Source organism: Ammospiza caudacuta, chromosome 32 (genome assembly GCF_027887145.1).
Source record: "Ammospiza caudacuta isolate bAmmCau1 chromosome 32, bAmmCau1.pri, whole genome shotgun sequence".
NCBI classification, from domain to species: domain Eukaryota; kingdom Metazoa; phylum Chordata; class Aves; order Passeriformes; family Passerellidae; genus Ammospiza; species Ammospiza caudacuta.
Window position 1 is genome coordinate 2,748,245 of NC_080624.1, and position 13,373 is coordinate 2,761,617.

The window sequence follows — 13,373 nt, forward strand, 5'->3', positions numbered from 1 at the left end:
CCCCCAATCCTGATCCATGGGGGGATCTATGGGTCAGAGACCCCCCCCAACCCCTGACCCATGGCCGGACCCCCAAAAACACTCCAGGGGGGATCTATGGGGCAGAGAGCCCCCAGTCCTGCCCCACAGACCCCCCTGCCCCATAGACCCCCCCAATCCTGCCCAACAGGGGGAATCTATGGGTCAGAGACCCCCCAAACCCTGCCCCACAGAGCCTCCCCCCCCCAATCCTGCCCCACAGAGCCCCCAGCACACTCCAGCCCCCCAAAAACCCCCATAACCCCCCCCCACCCCATAGAGCCCCACAGACCCCCCCGGGCCCCCCAAGCCCGCAGCTGGGACCAAAGCTCCCCCCCCCCCAATCAAGACCCCAGAGCTTAATTAGCCCCTCATTATCCCTTCCCTTAATTAGCCCCTCATTATCCCTTCCCCCCCAACCGGGAGCAATTAATGATTAACGCAAATCAATTAATCGATTAACGTGCTATTAACCAGGACCAATTAAACCCACCTTTGGCTAATTAATTATCACCAGCACCTCCTAATTGCCCCCAGGGCAGAGCCCCCCACTGTGGAACTTGTGGGGCAGAACCCCAAACTTGTGGGGCAGGACCCCAAACTTGTGGGGCAGAACCCCAAACTTATGGGGCAGGACCCCAATACTTATGGGGCAGAACCCCAAACTTGTGGGGCAGAACCCCAATACTTGTGGGACAGGGCCCCAAACTTGTGGGGCAGAACCCCAAACTTGTGGGGCAGGACCCCAAACTTGTGGGGCAGAACCCCAAACTTGTGGGACAGGGCCCCAAACTTGTGGGGCAGAACCCCAATACTTGTGGGGCAGAACCCCAATACTTGTGGGGCAGGACCCCAAACTTGTGGGGCAGGACCCCAAACTTGGGGGGCAGGGCCCCAAACTTGTGGGGCAGGACCCCAAACTTATGGGGCAGAACCCCAAACTTGTGGGGCAGGACCCCAATACTTGTGGGACAGGGCCCCAAACTTGTGGGGCAGAACCCCAATACTTGTGGGGCAGAACCCCAAACTTGGGGGGCAGAACCCCAAACTTGTGGGGCAGGGCCCCAAACTTGGGGGGCAGAGCCCCAACATTGGGGGGCTTTAGGACCCCAACAGTTGGGGGGCAGGACCCCAAACTTGGGGGGCAGAATCCCAACACTGGGGGGTGAGAGCCCCTGGCACTTATGGGGCAGGACCCCAACACTCGAGGGGTCAAAACCTGAAAATTATGGGGTCAGGACCCCGGCAGTTATGGGGCAGAACCCCAACACTTGTGGGGTCATGACCACCGGCACTTATGGGGCAGGACCTCAACACCTGTGGGGCAGAATCCCAAACTTTGGGGGCTCAGGACCCCAACATTTGGGGGGTGAGAACCCCCATACTTATGGGGCAGGACCCCAAAGTTGGGGGGCAGAACCCCAACACTGGGGGGAGTCAGGACCCCAACAGTTGTGGGGCAGAATCCCAAACTTATGGGGCAGAACCCCAACACTTGGGGGGTCCTGAGCTCTGGCACTTATGGGGCAGAATTCTTGGCACTTGTGGGGCAGGACCCCAACACTTGGGGGGCAGAGTCTCAACACTTGTGGGGCAGAACCCCAATAGTTATGGGGCAGAACCCCAACATGTGGGGGGCAAAACCCCTGGCACTTGTGGGGTCAGAACCCCAACACTTGTGGGGCAGAAACCGGGAACTTGTGGGGTCAGGATCCCAAATTTGGGGGGTCAGAACCCCCACACTTATGGGGCAGAACCGCAACACTTGTGGGGTCATGGCTGCTGGCACTTATGGGGCAGAATCCCAACAGTTATGGGGCAGGGCCCCTTATGGGGTCAGGACCCCTGGCACTTATGGGGTAGAACCCCCACACTTGGGGGCAGAACCCCAACATTGGGGGGTCAGGACCCCGGCACTTGTGGGGCAGAACCTCAGCACTTGTGGGGCTGAACCCCAACACTTGTGGGGTCAGGACCCAAACACTTAAGGGGCAGGACCCCAGACTTGGGGGGCAGAACCCCAACACTTGGGGGGTCAGGACCGAAACACTTATAGGGCAGAACCCCTGGCCCTTCAGGGAAAGAACCCCAACACTTGTGGGGCAGAACCCCAACACTTATGGGGCAGGACCCCAAACTGGGGGGTCAGAACCCCAATACTTGTGGGGCAGAACCCCAACAGTGATGGGATAGAACCCCTGGCACTTGTGGGGCAGGACCCTTGGCACTTAAAGGGGGTGAACCCCAACACTTGTGGGGCAGAACTCCAACACTTATGGGGCAGAACCCCAAACATGGGGGGTCAGAACCCCAACAGTTATGGGGCAGAACCCTAAAACTTGGAGGGCAGGACCCCAACACTTGGGGGGTGATGACCGCTGGCACTTGTGGGGCAGAATCCCACATCGTGGGGGGCAGAACCCCAACATTGGGGGGTCAGGACCCAAACACTTGTGGGGCAGGACCCCAAAACTTATGGGGCACAACCCCACACTTGGGGGGCAGAACCCCAACATCTGTGGGGCAGAACCCCACACTTGGGGGGCACAACCCCACACTTGGGGGGCACAATCCCCATGGGGGGGGGGGGGGAGTCCCTGGACCCCCAAAGGGGGCGGGGCCGAGGGGCGGGGCTTAGGCTCATAAGGAAGCCGGGGTATGCTAATATGAGGGTGGGGCTTATGCTAATGAGAAATAAAGATGGCTTTATGCTAATAAGCAGGCTGGTTTTATGCTAATAAGGGGCGGGGTTTATGCTAATGAGGAACAAAGGTGTGTTTGTTCTAATAAGGGGCGGGGTTTATGCTAATGAGAAAGGAACGCCGTTGCCGGGGCAACACTGATGGGGGCGGGGCCAATCCGGAGGGGGCGTGGCCAAGGGGGCGTGGCCGGAGGGACGCGGCCGCCCCACGGCGCCTTTGGCACTTGGGGGGCAGCGCCGCCCCGTGGCACTTGTGGGGCACAGCCCCCCGGTTATGGGGCAGGGTCCCCTTGTTTTGGGGTCACTCCTCATCCCTGACACCTTTGGGGTGCAGCCCCTCACTTGTGGGGCAGAACGCCTCGTTTGGGGGTCACAGATCCCCTGGCACTTGTGGGGCACAGCCCCTCACTTATGGGGCAGGGTCCCCTTGTTTTGGGGTCACTCCTCATCCTGACTTATGGGGTGCAGCCCCTCACTTGTGGGGCACAGCCGCTCCTTTTGGGGTCACAGCCCACCCCATGGCACTTATGGGGCACAGCCTCTGGCACTTGTGGGGCAGAACGCCTCGTTTGGGGGTCACAGATCCCCTGGCACTTGTGGGGCACAGCCCCCCGGTTATGGGGCAGGGTCCCCTTGTTTTGGGGTCACTCCTCATCCCTGACACTTTTGGGGTGCAGCCCCGCACTTGTGGGGCACAGCGCTTTGTTTTGGGGTCACAGCCCACCCCATGGCACTTATGGGGCACAGCCTCTGGCACTTTTGGGGTGCAGCCCCTCACTTATGGGGCACAGCCCCTCACTTGTGGGGCAGAACGCCTCGTTTGGGGGTCACAGATCCCCTGGCACTTGTGGGGCACAGCCCCTCATTTATGGGGTGCAGTCGGTCACTTTTGGGGTCACAGCTCCTCGCTTGGGGGACACAGCCGCTCCCTTTGGGGTCACTCCCCGCCCCATGGCACTTTTGGGGCGCAGCCCCTCACTTGTGGGGCAGCACCCCCAACTCCCCCCGGCTCCGGAACCACCCCGAGCTTTATTTGGGGTCCCTTTGGGGGGTCCCTGTGGGGTTTTGGGGTCCCTGTGGGGTTTTGGGGTCCCCCCGGATGTTTCGGGGTCTCTGTCCATCTCATTGGCTCTGTGCATTTTGGGATCCCGGACAATTTTGGGGTCCCCCCCGGATGATTTGGGGTCCCTGGGCTGTTTTTGGGGTCCCCCCGGGGGTCCCTGTGGGTGTTTTTGGGGTCTCTGCAGGATTTGGGGTCCCTGGGCTGTTTTGGGGGTTTTGGGATCACCCCGGTTTTTGGGGTCCCTGTGGGTTTTATTGTCTCCGTACATTTTGGGGTCCCCCCGGGGTTTTGGGGTCCCCCCGGAGTTTTGGGGTCCCCCGGGGGTCTCTGTGGGTTTGGGCTCTGTAGTTTTTATTGCCTCCGTACATTGTGGGCTCCCTGTGGGATTTGGGGTCCCCCCGGATATTTTGGGGTCACCCTGGATATTTTGGGGTCCCCCCGGGGGTCTCTGCGGGGTTTTGGGGTCCCCCGGGTGTTCTTTGGGGTCTCTGTGGGTTTGGTTTTATTGTCTCTGTACATTTTGGGGTCCCGGATATTTTGGGGTCCCCCTGGAGTTTTGGGGTCCCCCCGGATATTTTGGGGTCCCCCCGGGTATTTTGGGGTCACCCCGGGGGTCTCTGTGGGGTTTTGGGGTCCCCCCGGGGGATTTTGGGGTCCCCCCGGATATTTTGGGGTCCCCCTGGAATTTTGGGGTCCCCCCGGATATTTTGGGGTCCCCTTTGGAGTTTTGGGGTCCCCCCGGGGGTCTCTGCGGGGTTTTGGGGTCCCCCGGGTCTTCTTTGGGGTCTCTGTGGGTTTGGTTTTATTGTCTCTGTACATTTTGGGGTCCCGGATGTTTGGGTTTCCCCGAGTGTTTTTGGGGTCCCCCCGGATATTTTGGGGTCCCCCCGGGTGTTTTGGGGTCACCCCGGGGGTCTCTGCGGGACGCACCCCCCCAGCTCCAGCGCCTCCGGCCACCCCTCGTATTTGTTGGAGCCGCGGCTGTTGCGGACGTGCTGCGGGAATTGGGGGGTTTTGGGGCGGATTTGGGGCTTTTGGGGTCGTTTTGGGACCCCCCAAAACCCCAAACTGCCCCCACGCAACCCCCGGCTGTGCCTGAATGCCCAAAACCCCCCCAAAACCCAGCCAAGCCCCCCCAAGCCTCCTAAAATCCCCCAAAATCCCCCAAATCCCCCAAAATTCCCCAAAATGCCCCAAAATTCCCCAAAATGCCCCAAAATGCCCCAAAATTCCCCCAAAATCCCCCAAAATGCACCAAATCCCTCCAAAACCCCCAAATCCCCCCTAAAATCCTCCTAAAACTCCCCAAAATTGCCCCCAAATCCCCCCAAAATTCCACCCAAAACCCCTCAAAACCCCACGAATCCACTCAGGACCCCCCAAAATTCCTCCTAAACCCTCCCCAAATCCCCCAAATCCCCCCAAAATCCACTCAGGACCCCCCAAAATCCCCCAGATCCTCCTCAAATTCCCCCAAATCATCCAAAAGTCCCCCCAAAATCGCCCCCCAAATCCCCCCAAAATGCCCCCTAAATAACCCCCAAACCCCCCCAACCCCTCAATTCCCCCCCAAATCCCCCTCAAATCCTCTCAGGATCCCCCCAAAATCCCCCAAATCCTCCTCAAATTACCTCAAATCATCCAAAAATCCCCCCCAGAATTCCCCCAAATCCCCCAAAAATCCCTCAAATCCACTCGGGACCCCCCAAAATCCCTCCAAACCCCCCAAACGCCGCAGTCACCCCCAAAATTCCCTAAAAATACCCGAAAATGCCCCAATTATTCCCTCCAAAATCCCCCAAAATTGCCCCCAAATCCCCTAAAAATGCCCCAAATCTCCCCCAAATGCACTCAGGACCCCCCAAAATTCCCCAAACTCCCCCCAAAGTGCCCCAGGACCCCCCAAAACCCCTAAAATGCCCCAAATCCCCCTGAAAATCTTCCCAGAACCCTCCCAAACCTCCCAAAATCCTCTTAAATCTCCCCCAAAATGTCCCTAAATCCACTCAGGACCCTCCAAACCCCCCAAAATTCCCCCAAATCCCCCAAAATTCCACCCAAAACCCCTCAAAACCCCACAAATCCACTCAGGACCCCCCAAAATTCCTCCTAAACCCTCCCCAAATCCCCCAAATCCCCCCCAAAATCCACTCGGGACCCCCCCCAAAATCCCCTCAACACCACCCAAAAATGGCCCCAAATCCCATTTCCCCCAAAATCCCCTAAAAATGCCCCAAAATCCCCCCCAAATCCCCCGATATTTCCCTCAACTCCCTCCAAAATCCCCCAAAATCCCCCAAACCACCCCAAAATCCAACAACATCCCAAAATTCCCCCCTAAATCCCCCCAAAATCCCCCAACCCCCCCCCCAAATCCCTCAAAACCCAACAAAATCCCAAAACTCCCCCCTCAAACCCTCCCCAGATCCCCTCAAATCCACTCAGGACCCCCCAAAATCCCCCAAATCTCCCCCCAAACCCCCAAAATCCCCTAAAAATGCCCCCAAAATCTCCTCAAAACACCCCAAAATGTCCCAAACCCCTCCAAAATCCCCCAAATCCCCACCAAAAAAAAACCCCCAAACCCACTCAGGACCACCCAAAATCCCTGAAAATCCCCCAAAATTGCCCCAGTTCCCCATTTTTCCTCCTAAATCCCCCTCAAATCCACTCAGGACCCCCCAAATCTCCCTTTAAATCCCCCAAAATTGCCCCAAATCCCTTAAAAATGCCCCAAATCCCCCATAAATCTCCCCCCAAATTGCCCCCAAATCCCCCAAAAATTTCCCAAATCCCCCAAATTTCCCAAAATCCCCTAAAAATGCCCCCAAGCCCCCCAAAATCCCCCCTAAAATCCCCCAAATATCCTCCCAAATCCACTCAGGACCCCCCAAATTCCCCTCAAATTACCCCAAATCATCCCAAAATCCCCCCCAAAATGCCCCTAAAAATGCCCCAAATCCCCCCCAGATCCACTCAGGACCCCCCAAAATCCCTGAAAATCTCCTTAAATCCCCCAAATCCCCCAAATTTCTCCCAAATGCCCTAAAAATTCCCCAAATCTGCCACGAATATCCCCAAAAATGCCCCAAATCCCCCCTAAAGCCCCCAAAATTCACTCAGGACTCCCCAGTACCCCCAAATCCCCCCCAAATCCCCTAAAAATTTCCCAAATCTCCCCCAAATCCACTCAGGACCCCCCCAAAATCCCCTGAATTCCCCCCAAATCCTCCCAAACACCCCAAAATTCCCCCCAAACCCCCCAAAATTCACCCCCAAATCTGCTCCAAAATCCAACAAAATCCCAAAATTTCTCCCTGAAACCCCCCAAAATCCCCCTGCCAGAATCCCTCAAATCCACTCAGGACCCCCCAAAATCCTCCTAAATCCCCTTAAAATCCTCCCCAATGTCACCAAAGTCCCCCCAAAACCCCTAAAATCCCCTCAAACCCCCCAGATTCCCCCAAATCCACTCAGGACCCCCCAAAATTCCTCCTAAACCCTCCCCAAATCCCCCAACCCCCCCCAAAATCCACTCAGGACCCCCCAAAAATCCCCTCAACACCACCCAAAAATGCACCCAAATCCCATTTCCCCCAAAATCCCCTAAAAATGCCCCAAATCACCCAAAAATTCCCCAAAATCCCCCCTAAATCCTCCCCCAAATCCCCCCCCAAATCCCCCGATATTTCCCTAAACTCCCTCCAAAATCCCCCAAAATCTCCCAAACCACCCCAAAATCCAACAAAATCTCAAAACTCCCCCCTCAAACCCTCCCCAGATCCCCTCAAATCCACTCAGGACCCCCCAAACCCCCCTCAAAATCCCCCAAATCTCCCCCCAAACCCCCAAAATCCCCTAAAAATGCCCCCAAAATCCTCCCCCAAATCCCCCCCAAATCTGCTCCAAAATCCAACAAAATCCCAAAATTTCTCCCTGAACCCCCCCAAATCCTCCACCAAACCCCCCCAAACCCCCCTGGGAACCCCCAAAATGCCCCCAAATCCCATTTCCCCCAAATATCCTAAAAATGCCCCAAATTACCCAAAAATGCCCCAAAATCCCCCCCTAAATCCTCCCCCAAATCCCCCCCCCAAATCCCCCAATATTTCCCTAAACTCCCCCCAAAATCCCCCCAAAATCCCCCAACCCCCCCAAATCCCTCAAAACCCAACAAAATCCCAAAACTCCCCCCTCAAACCCTCCCCAGATCCCCTCAAATCCACTCAGGACCCCCCAAACCCCCCCCAAAATCCCCAAAATCTCCCCCCAAATCCGCTCCAAAATCCAACAAAATCCCAAAATTTCTCCCTGAAACCCCCCAAAATCCTCCACCAAACCCCCCCAAACCCCCCTGGGGACCCCCAGAATCCCCCCCAAATGTCCCAGAGCCCCCCAAAGCCCGACCTGCTCGAAGGGGCTCCGGTCCTGCACCCCCTTGGCCCCCAGGAACACCCAACTGTCCCTGAACCCCAAATCCTTGGCCACGGCGCTGCCGAGCTCCCCGAAAAGGCGGCGGCTCTCGTCCGTCAGCCTGGGGGGGAGAGGAAAAATGGGGTTAAAAACACCAAAAATGGGGTTAAAAACACCAAAAATGGGGTTAAAAACACAAAAAATGGGGTTAAAAACACCAAAAATGGGGTTTAAAACACCAAAATTTGGGTTACAAACACTAAAAATGGGGTTAAAACCAAAAAGAATGGGGTTAAAACACCAAAAAATGGGGTTATAAACAACAAAAATGGGGTTAAAAACATAAAAAAATGGGAATAAAACACCCAAAAAATGGGGTTAAAAACCCCAAAAATTTGGATTAAAAACCCCCAAAAATGGGAATAAAACCCCCAAAAATTGGGGTTAAAAACACAAAAAATTGGGTTAAAAACACAAAAAAATGAGATTAAAAACCCCAAAAAATGGGGTTAAAAACCCCAAAAAATGAGATTAAAAACCCCAAAAAATGGGAATAAAAACCCCAAAAATTTGGGTTAAAACCACCAAAAATGGGGTTAAAACACAAAAAATGGGGTTAAACACACAAAAAATGGGGTTAAAAACACCAAAAATGGGGTTACAAACACAAAAAAATGGGGTTAAAAACACCAAAAATGGGGTTAAAACCACCAAAATGGGGTTAAAAACACCAAAAATGAGGTTAAAAATACAAAAAAATGGGGTTACAAACACAAAAAATGGGATTAATAACCCCAAAAAATGGGGTTAAAAACACCAATAATGGGGTTACAAACACAAAAAATGGGGTTAAAAACACAAAAATGGGGTTAAAAAAAAAACAAAACAAAAAAAAGGGGTTAAAACCACCAAAATTGGGGTTACAAACACCAAAAGTGGGGTTAAAACACAAAAAATTGGATTAAAAACCCCAAAAATGAGATTAAAAACCCCAAAAAATGGGGTTAAAAACCCCAAAAATTGGATTAAAACCCCCAAAACTGGGAGGGAAAAAAGCCCAAACCCCACAGGGACCCCAAAATCCCCTCAGGAACCCCGAAAATGCGGCGGCTCCACTGGGTCAGCCTGGGGGAACCCCAAAAATGGGGTTAAAAACATCAAAAATGGGGTTAAAACACCAAAAATGGGGTTAAAAACACAAAAATTGGGGTTAAAACACAAAAAATGGGGTTAAAAACACTAAAAATGGGGTTAAAAAACAACAAAAATGGGGTTACAAACACAAAAAATTGGGTAAAAACACAAAAAATGGGGTTAAAAACACCAAAATTGGGGTTACAAACACCAAAAATGGGGTTAAAAACACAAAAAAATGGGGTTACAAACAGCAAAAATTGGGATTAAAAACCCCAAAAAATGGGGTTAAAAACCCCAAAAAATGAGATTAAAAACCCCAAAAATTTGGATTAAAAACCCCAAAAAATGGGGTTAAAACCCCCAAAAAATGAGATTTAAAACCCCAAAAAATTGGGTTGAAAACCCCATAATTGGGAGGCAAAAAGCTCCAAAAATGGGGAGGGAAAAGCCCCAAAATTGGGAGGAAAAAAATCCCAAAAATGAAGAGGAAAGAACCCCAAAAATGGGGAAGAAAAACCCCTAAAACTGAGAAGAAAAACCCCAAGAATGGGGAGAAGAAAAACCTCAAAAATGGGATTAAAAACCCCAAAAATGGGAAGGAAAAAACCCCAAAAATGGGATAAAAAACCCCCAAAAATAGGAGGGAAAAAAACCAAAAATGGGGAGAAAAAACACTCAAAAATGGGATTAAAAACCCCAAAAATGGGATTAAAACCCCAAAAATGGGGAGGAAAAAACCTCAAAAATGGGATTAAAAACCCTCAAAAATGGGAGGGAAAAAACCCAAAAATGGGGAGAAAAAAACCCTCAAAAATGGGATTAAAACCCCAAAAATGGGAGGGAAAAAAACCAAAAATGGGAGGGAAAAAATCTCAAAAATGGGATTAAAAACCCCAAAAATGGGGAGGAAAAAGCCCCAAAATTGGGAGAAATCACCCCAAAAATGGGAGGGAAAGCCCCAAACCCCAGAGGGACCCCAAACCCATCCCCAGGAACCCCAAAATCCCCTCAGGGACCCCGAAAATGCGGCGGCTCCCCTGGGTCAGCCTGGGGGAACCCCAAAAATGGGAGGGGAAAAACCCCAAAAATGGGAGGGGAAAAACCCAAAAATGGGAGGGGAAAAACCCAAACCCCACAGGGACCCCCCGGGAACCCCCAGGGACCCCAAAAATCCCCAAATCCCCCCAAAAGCCCCTCACGGACCCCCCAAATTCCCCCCAAATCCCCTCAGGCACCCCTCAAAATCCCCAAATGCCCCAAAAATCCCTCAGGGACCCCCAAAAAATCCCCAAATCCCCCAAAAACCCCTCAGGGACCCCAAAAAATCCCCAAATCCCCCCAAAAGCCCCTCAGGGACCCCCCAAAAAATCCCCCCAGGACCCCCCAAATCCCCTCTGGGACCCCCAAGCCCCCTCAAGGACTCCCCAAAAGTGCCCAAATGGCCCCCAAATCCTCTCCAATATCCCCCAAACCCCCCAGGGGACCCCAAATCTCAACCAGGATCCCCCAAATCCCCTCTGGGAACCCCCAAACGCCCCCAAATCCCCCAGGACCCCCCAAATCCCCCAAACCCCCCCCCCCAGGACCCCCCAAATCCCTTCTAGGACCCCTCAAACCCCCCCCAAATCCTCCCCAAGCCCCCCCAAATCCCCCTCAGGACTCCCCAAATCCCTTCTGGGACCCCCCAAACCCCCCAGGACCCCCCAAACCCCCCAGGACCCCCCCAAATCCTCTCTGGGACCCCCCATTTCCCCCCAGGACCCCCCAAATCCCCCCCAAACCCCCCCCCCCGCAAATCCCCCAAATCCCCCCAGGACCCCGTAAATCCCCTCTGGGACCCCCCAAACCTCCCCAAGGACCCCCCAAATTCCCCCCAGGATGCCCCAAATCCCCTCTGGGATCCCCCAAATCCTCCCCGAGCCCCCTCAAATCCCCCTCAGGACCCCCCAAATCCCCTCTGGGACCCCTCAAACCCCCCCAGGACCCCCCATTTCCCCCCAGGATGCCCCAAATCCCCTCTGGGACCCCCCAAATCCTCCCCGAGCCCCCTCAAATCCCCCTCAGGACCCCCCAAATCCCCTCTGAGACCCCCCCAAACCCCCCCCCAAATCCTCCCCAAGCCCCCCCAAGATCCCCCAGGACCCCCCAAGTCCCCTCTGGGACCCCCCAAACTCCCCCAGGACCCCCAAGGACCCCCCATATTCCCCTCAGCCCCCCCCAAATCCCTTCTGGGACCCCTCAAAGCCCCCCAGGACCCCCCAAATCCCCCCCAGGACCCCCCAAATCCCCTCTGGGCCCCCCCCAGCCCCAGCCCTCACTTGGTGGCGGGGTCGTCGTAGGAGGCCACGAGCACCAGGGTCCCCTCGTGCAGCGGCCGCAGGAAGCGCAGCAGCTCCTCCACGTCTGGGGAGAGCCGAAATCAGCACAAACACGGGGAAAAACAGCAAAAAAATGGGGAAAAAAATGGGGATATTCAGCCAAAAAATAGGCACAAAACCGGGGAAAAAACAGCAAAAAAATCAGGGGAAAAATGGGGAAATTCAGCCAAAAATCAGCACAGAAACGGGGAAAAAACAGCAAAAAAAACAGGGAAAAAATGAGGAAATTCAGCCAAAAATCAGCACGAAAACGGGGAAAAAACAGCACAGAAACGGGGAAAATGGGGAAATTCAGCCAAAAATCAGCACAGAAACCGGGAAAAAACAGCAAAAAAACGAGGGGAAAAATGGGGAAATTCAGCCAAAAAATCAGCACAAAACCGGGGAAAAAACAGCAAAAAAATCAGGGAAAAATGGGGAAATTCAGCCAAAAAAATCAGCACAAAAATGGGGAACGAACAGCAAAAAAAACAGGGAAAAAATGGGGAAATTCAGCCAAAAATCAGCACAAAACCGGGGAAAAAACAGCAAAAAAATCAGGGAAAAAATGGGGAAATTCAGCCAAAAATCAGCACAAAAATGGGGAAAAATGGGGAAATTCAGCCAAAAAATCAGCAAAAACACAGGGGAAAAATGGGGAAATTCAGCCAGAAATCAGCAAAAACACAGGGAAAAACAGCAAAAACACAGGGGAAAAATGGGGAAATTCAGCCAAAAAATCAGGAAAAAAAAATGGGGATAAAACAGCAAAAAAATCAGGGAAAAATGGGGAAATTCAGCCAAAAATCAGCAAAAACACAGGGAAAAACAGCAAAAACACAGGGGAAAAATGGGGGAAAAACAGCAAAAAAAATCAGGAAAAAATGGGGAAAAAACAGCAAAAAATCAGGAAAAAAATGGGGAAATTCAGCCAAAAAAATCAGCACAAAAATGGGGAACGAACAGCAAAAAAAAACAGGGAAAAAATGGGGAAATTCAGCCAAAAATCAGCACAGAAACGGGAAAATGGGGAAATTCAGCCAAAAATCAGCACAGAAATGGGGAAAAAACAGCAAAAAAAACAGGGGAAAAATGGGGAAATTCAGCCAAAAAATCAGCAAAAACACAGGGAAAAACAGCAAAAAACAGGGAAAAAATGGGGAAATTCAGCCAAAAAATCAGCACAAAAACGGGGAAAAAACAGCAAAAAATCAGGGAAAAAATGGGGAAATTCAGCCAAAAATCAGCACAAAAATGGGGAAAAAACAGCAAAAAAATCAGGGAAAAAATGGGGAAATTCAGCCAAAAATCAGCACAAAAATGGGGAAAAATGGGGAAATTCAGCCAAAAAATCAGCAAAAACACAGGGGAAAAATGGGGAAATTCAGCCAGAAATCAGCAAAAACACAGGGAAAAACAGCAAAAACACAGGGGAAAAATGGGGGGAAAACAGCAAAAAAAATCAGGAAAAAATGGGAAAAAACAGCAAAAAATCAGGAAAAAAATGGGGAAATTCAGCCAAAAAAATCAGCACAAAAATGGGGAACGAACAGCAAAAAAAACAGGGAAAAAATGGGGAAATTCAGCCAAAAATCAGCACAGAAATGGGGAAAAAACAGCAAAAAAAAACAGGGGAAAAATGGGGAAATTCAGCCAAAAAATCAGCACAAAAACGGGGAAAAAA

General features: G+C 52.4%; 1 protein-coding gene across 1 annotated transcript in view; it reads right to left on the bottom strand.

Annotated features, from left to right (window-relative positions):
• Window positions 1-3,910: 3,910 nt before the first annotated feature.
• The window catches only part of LOC131569969 (protein FAM3A-like), a 21,950-nt gene continuing 12,487 nt past the window's right edge, over window positions 3,911-13,373 (bottom strand). The window contains exons 4-6 of the mRNA XM_058822298.1: window positions 11,651-11,735; window positions 8,190-8,316; window positions 3,911-4,777 (exon numbers count right to left, since the gene is read on the bottom strand). Of these exons, the coding sequence (XP_058678281.1) occupies window positions 4,685-4,777; window positions 8,190-8,316; window positions 11,651-11,735 (305 nt within the window). The 3' untranslated portion in view covers window positions 3,911-4,684. The remainder of the gene's footprint in view (window positions 4,778-8,189; window positions 8,317-11,650; window positions 11,736-13,373) is intronic.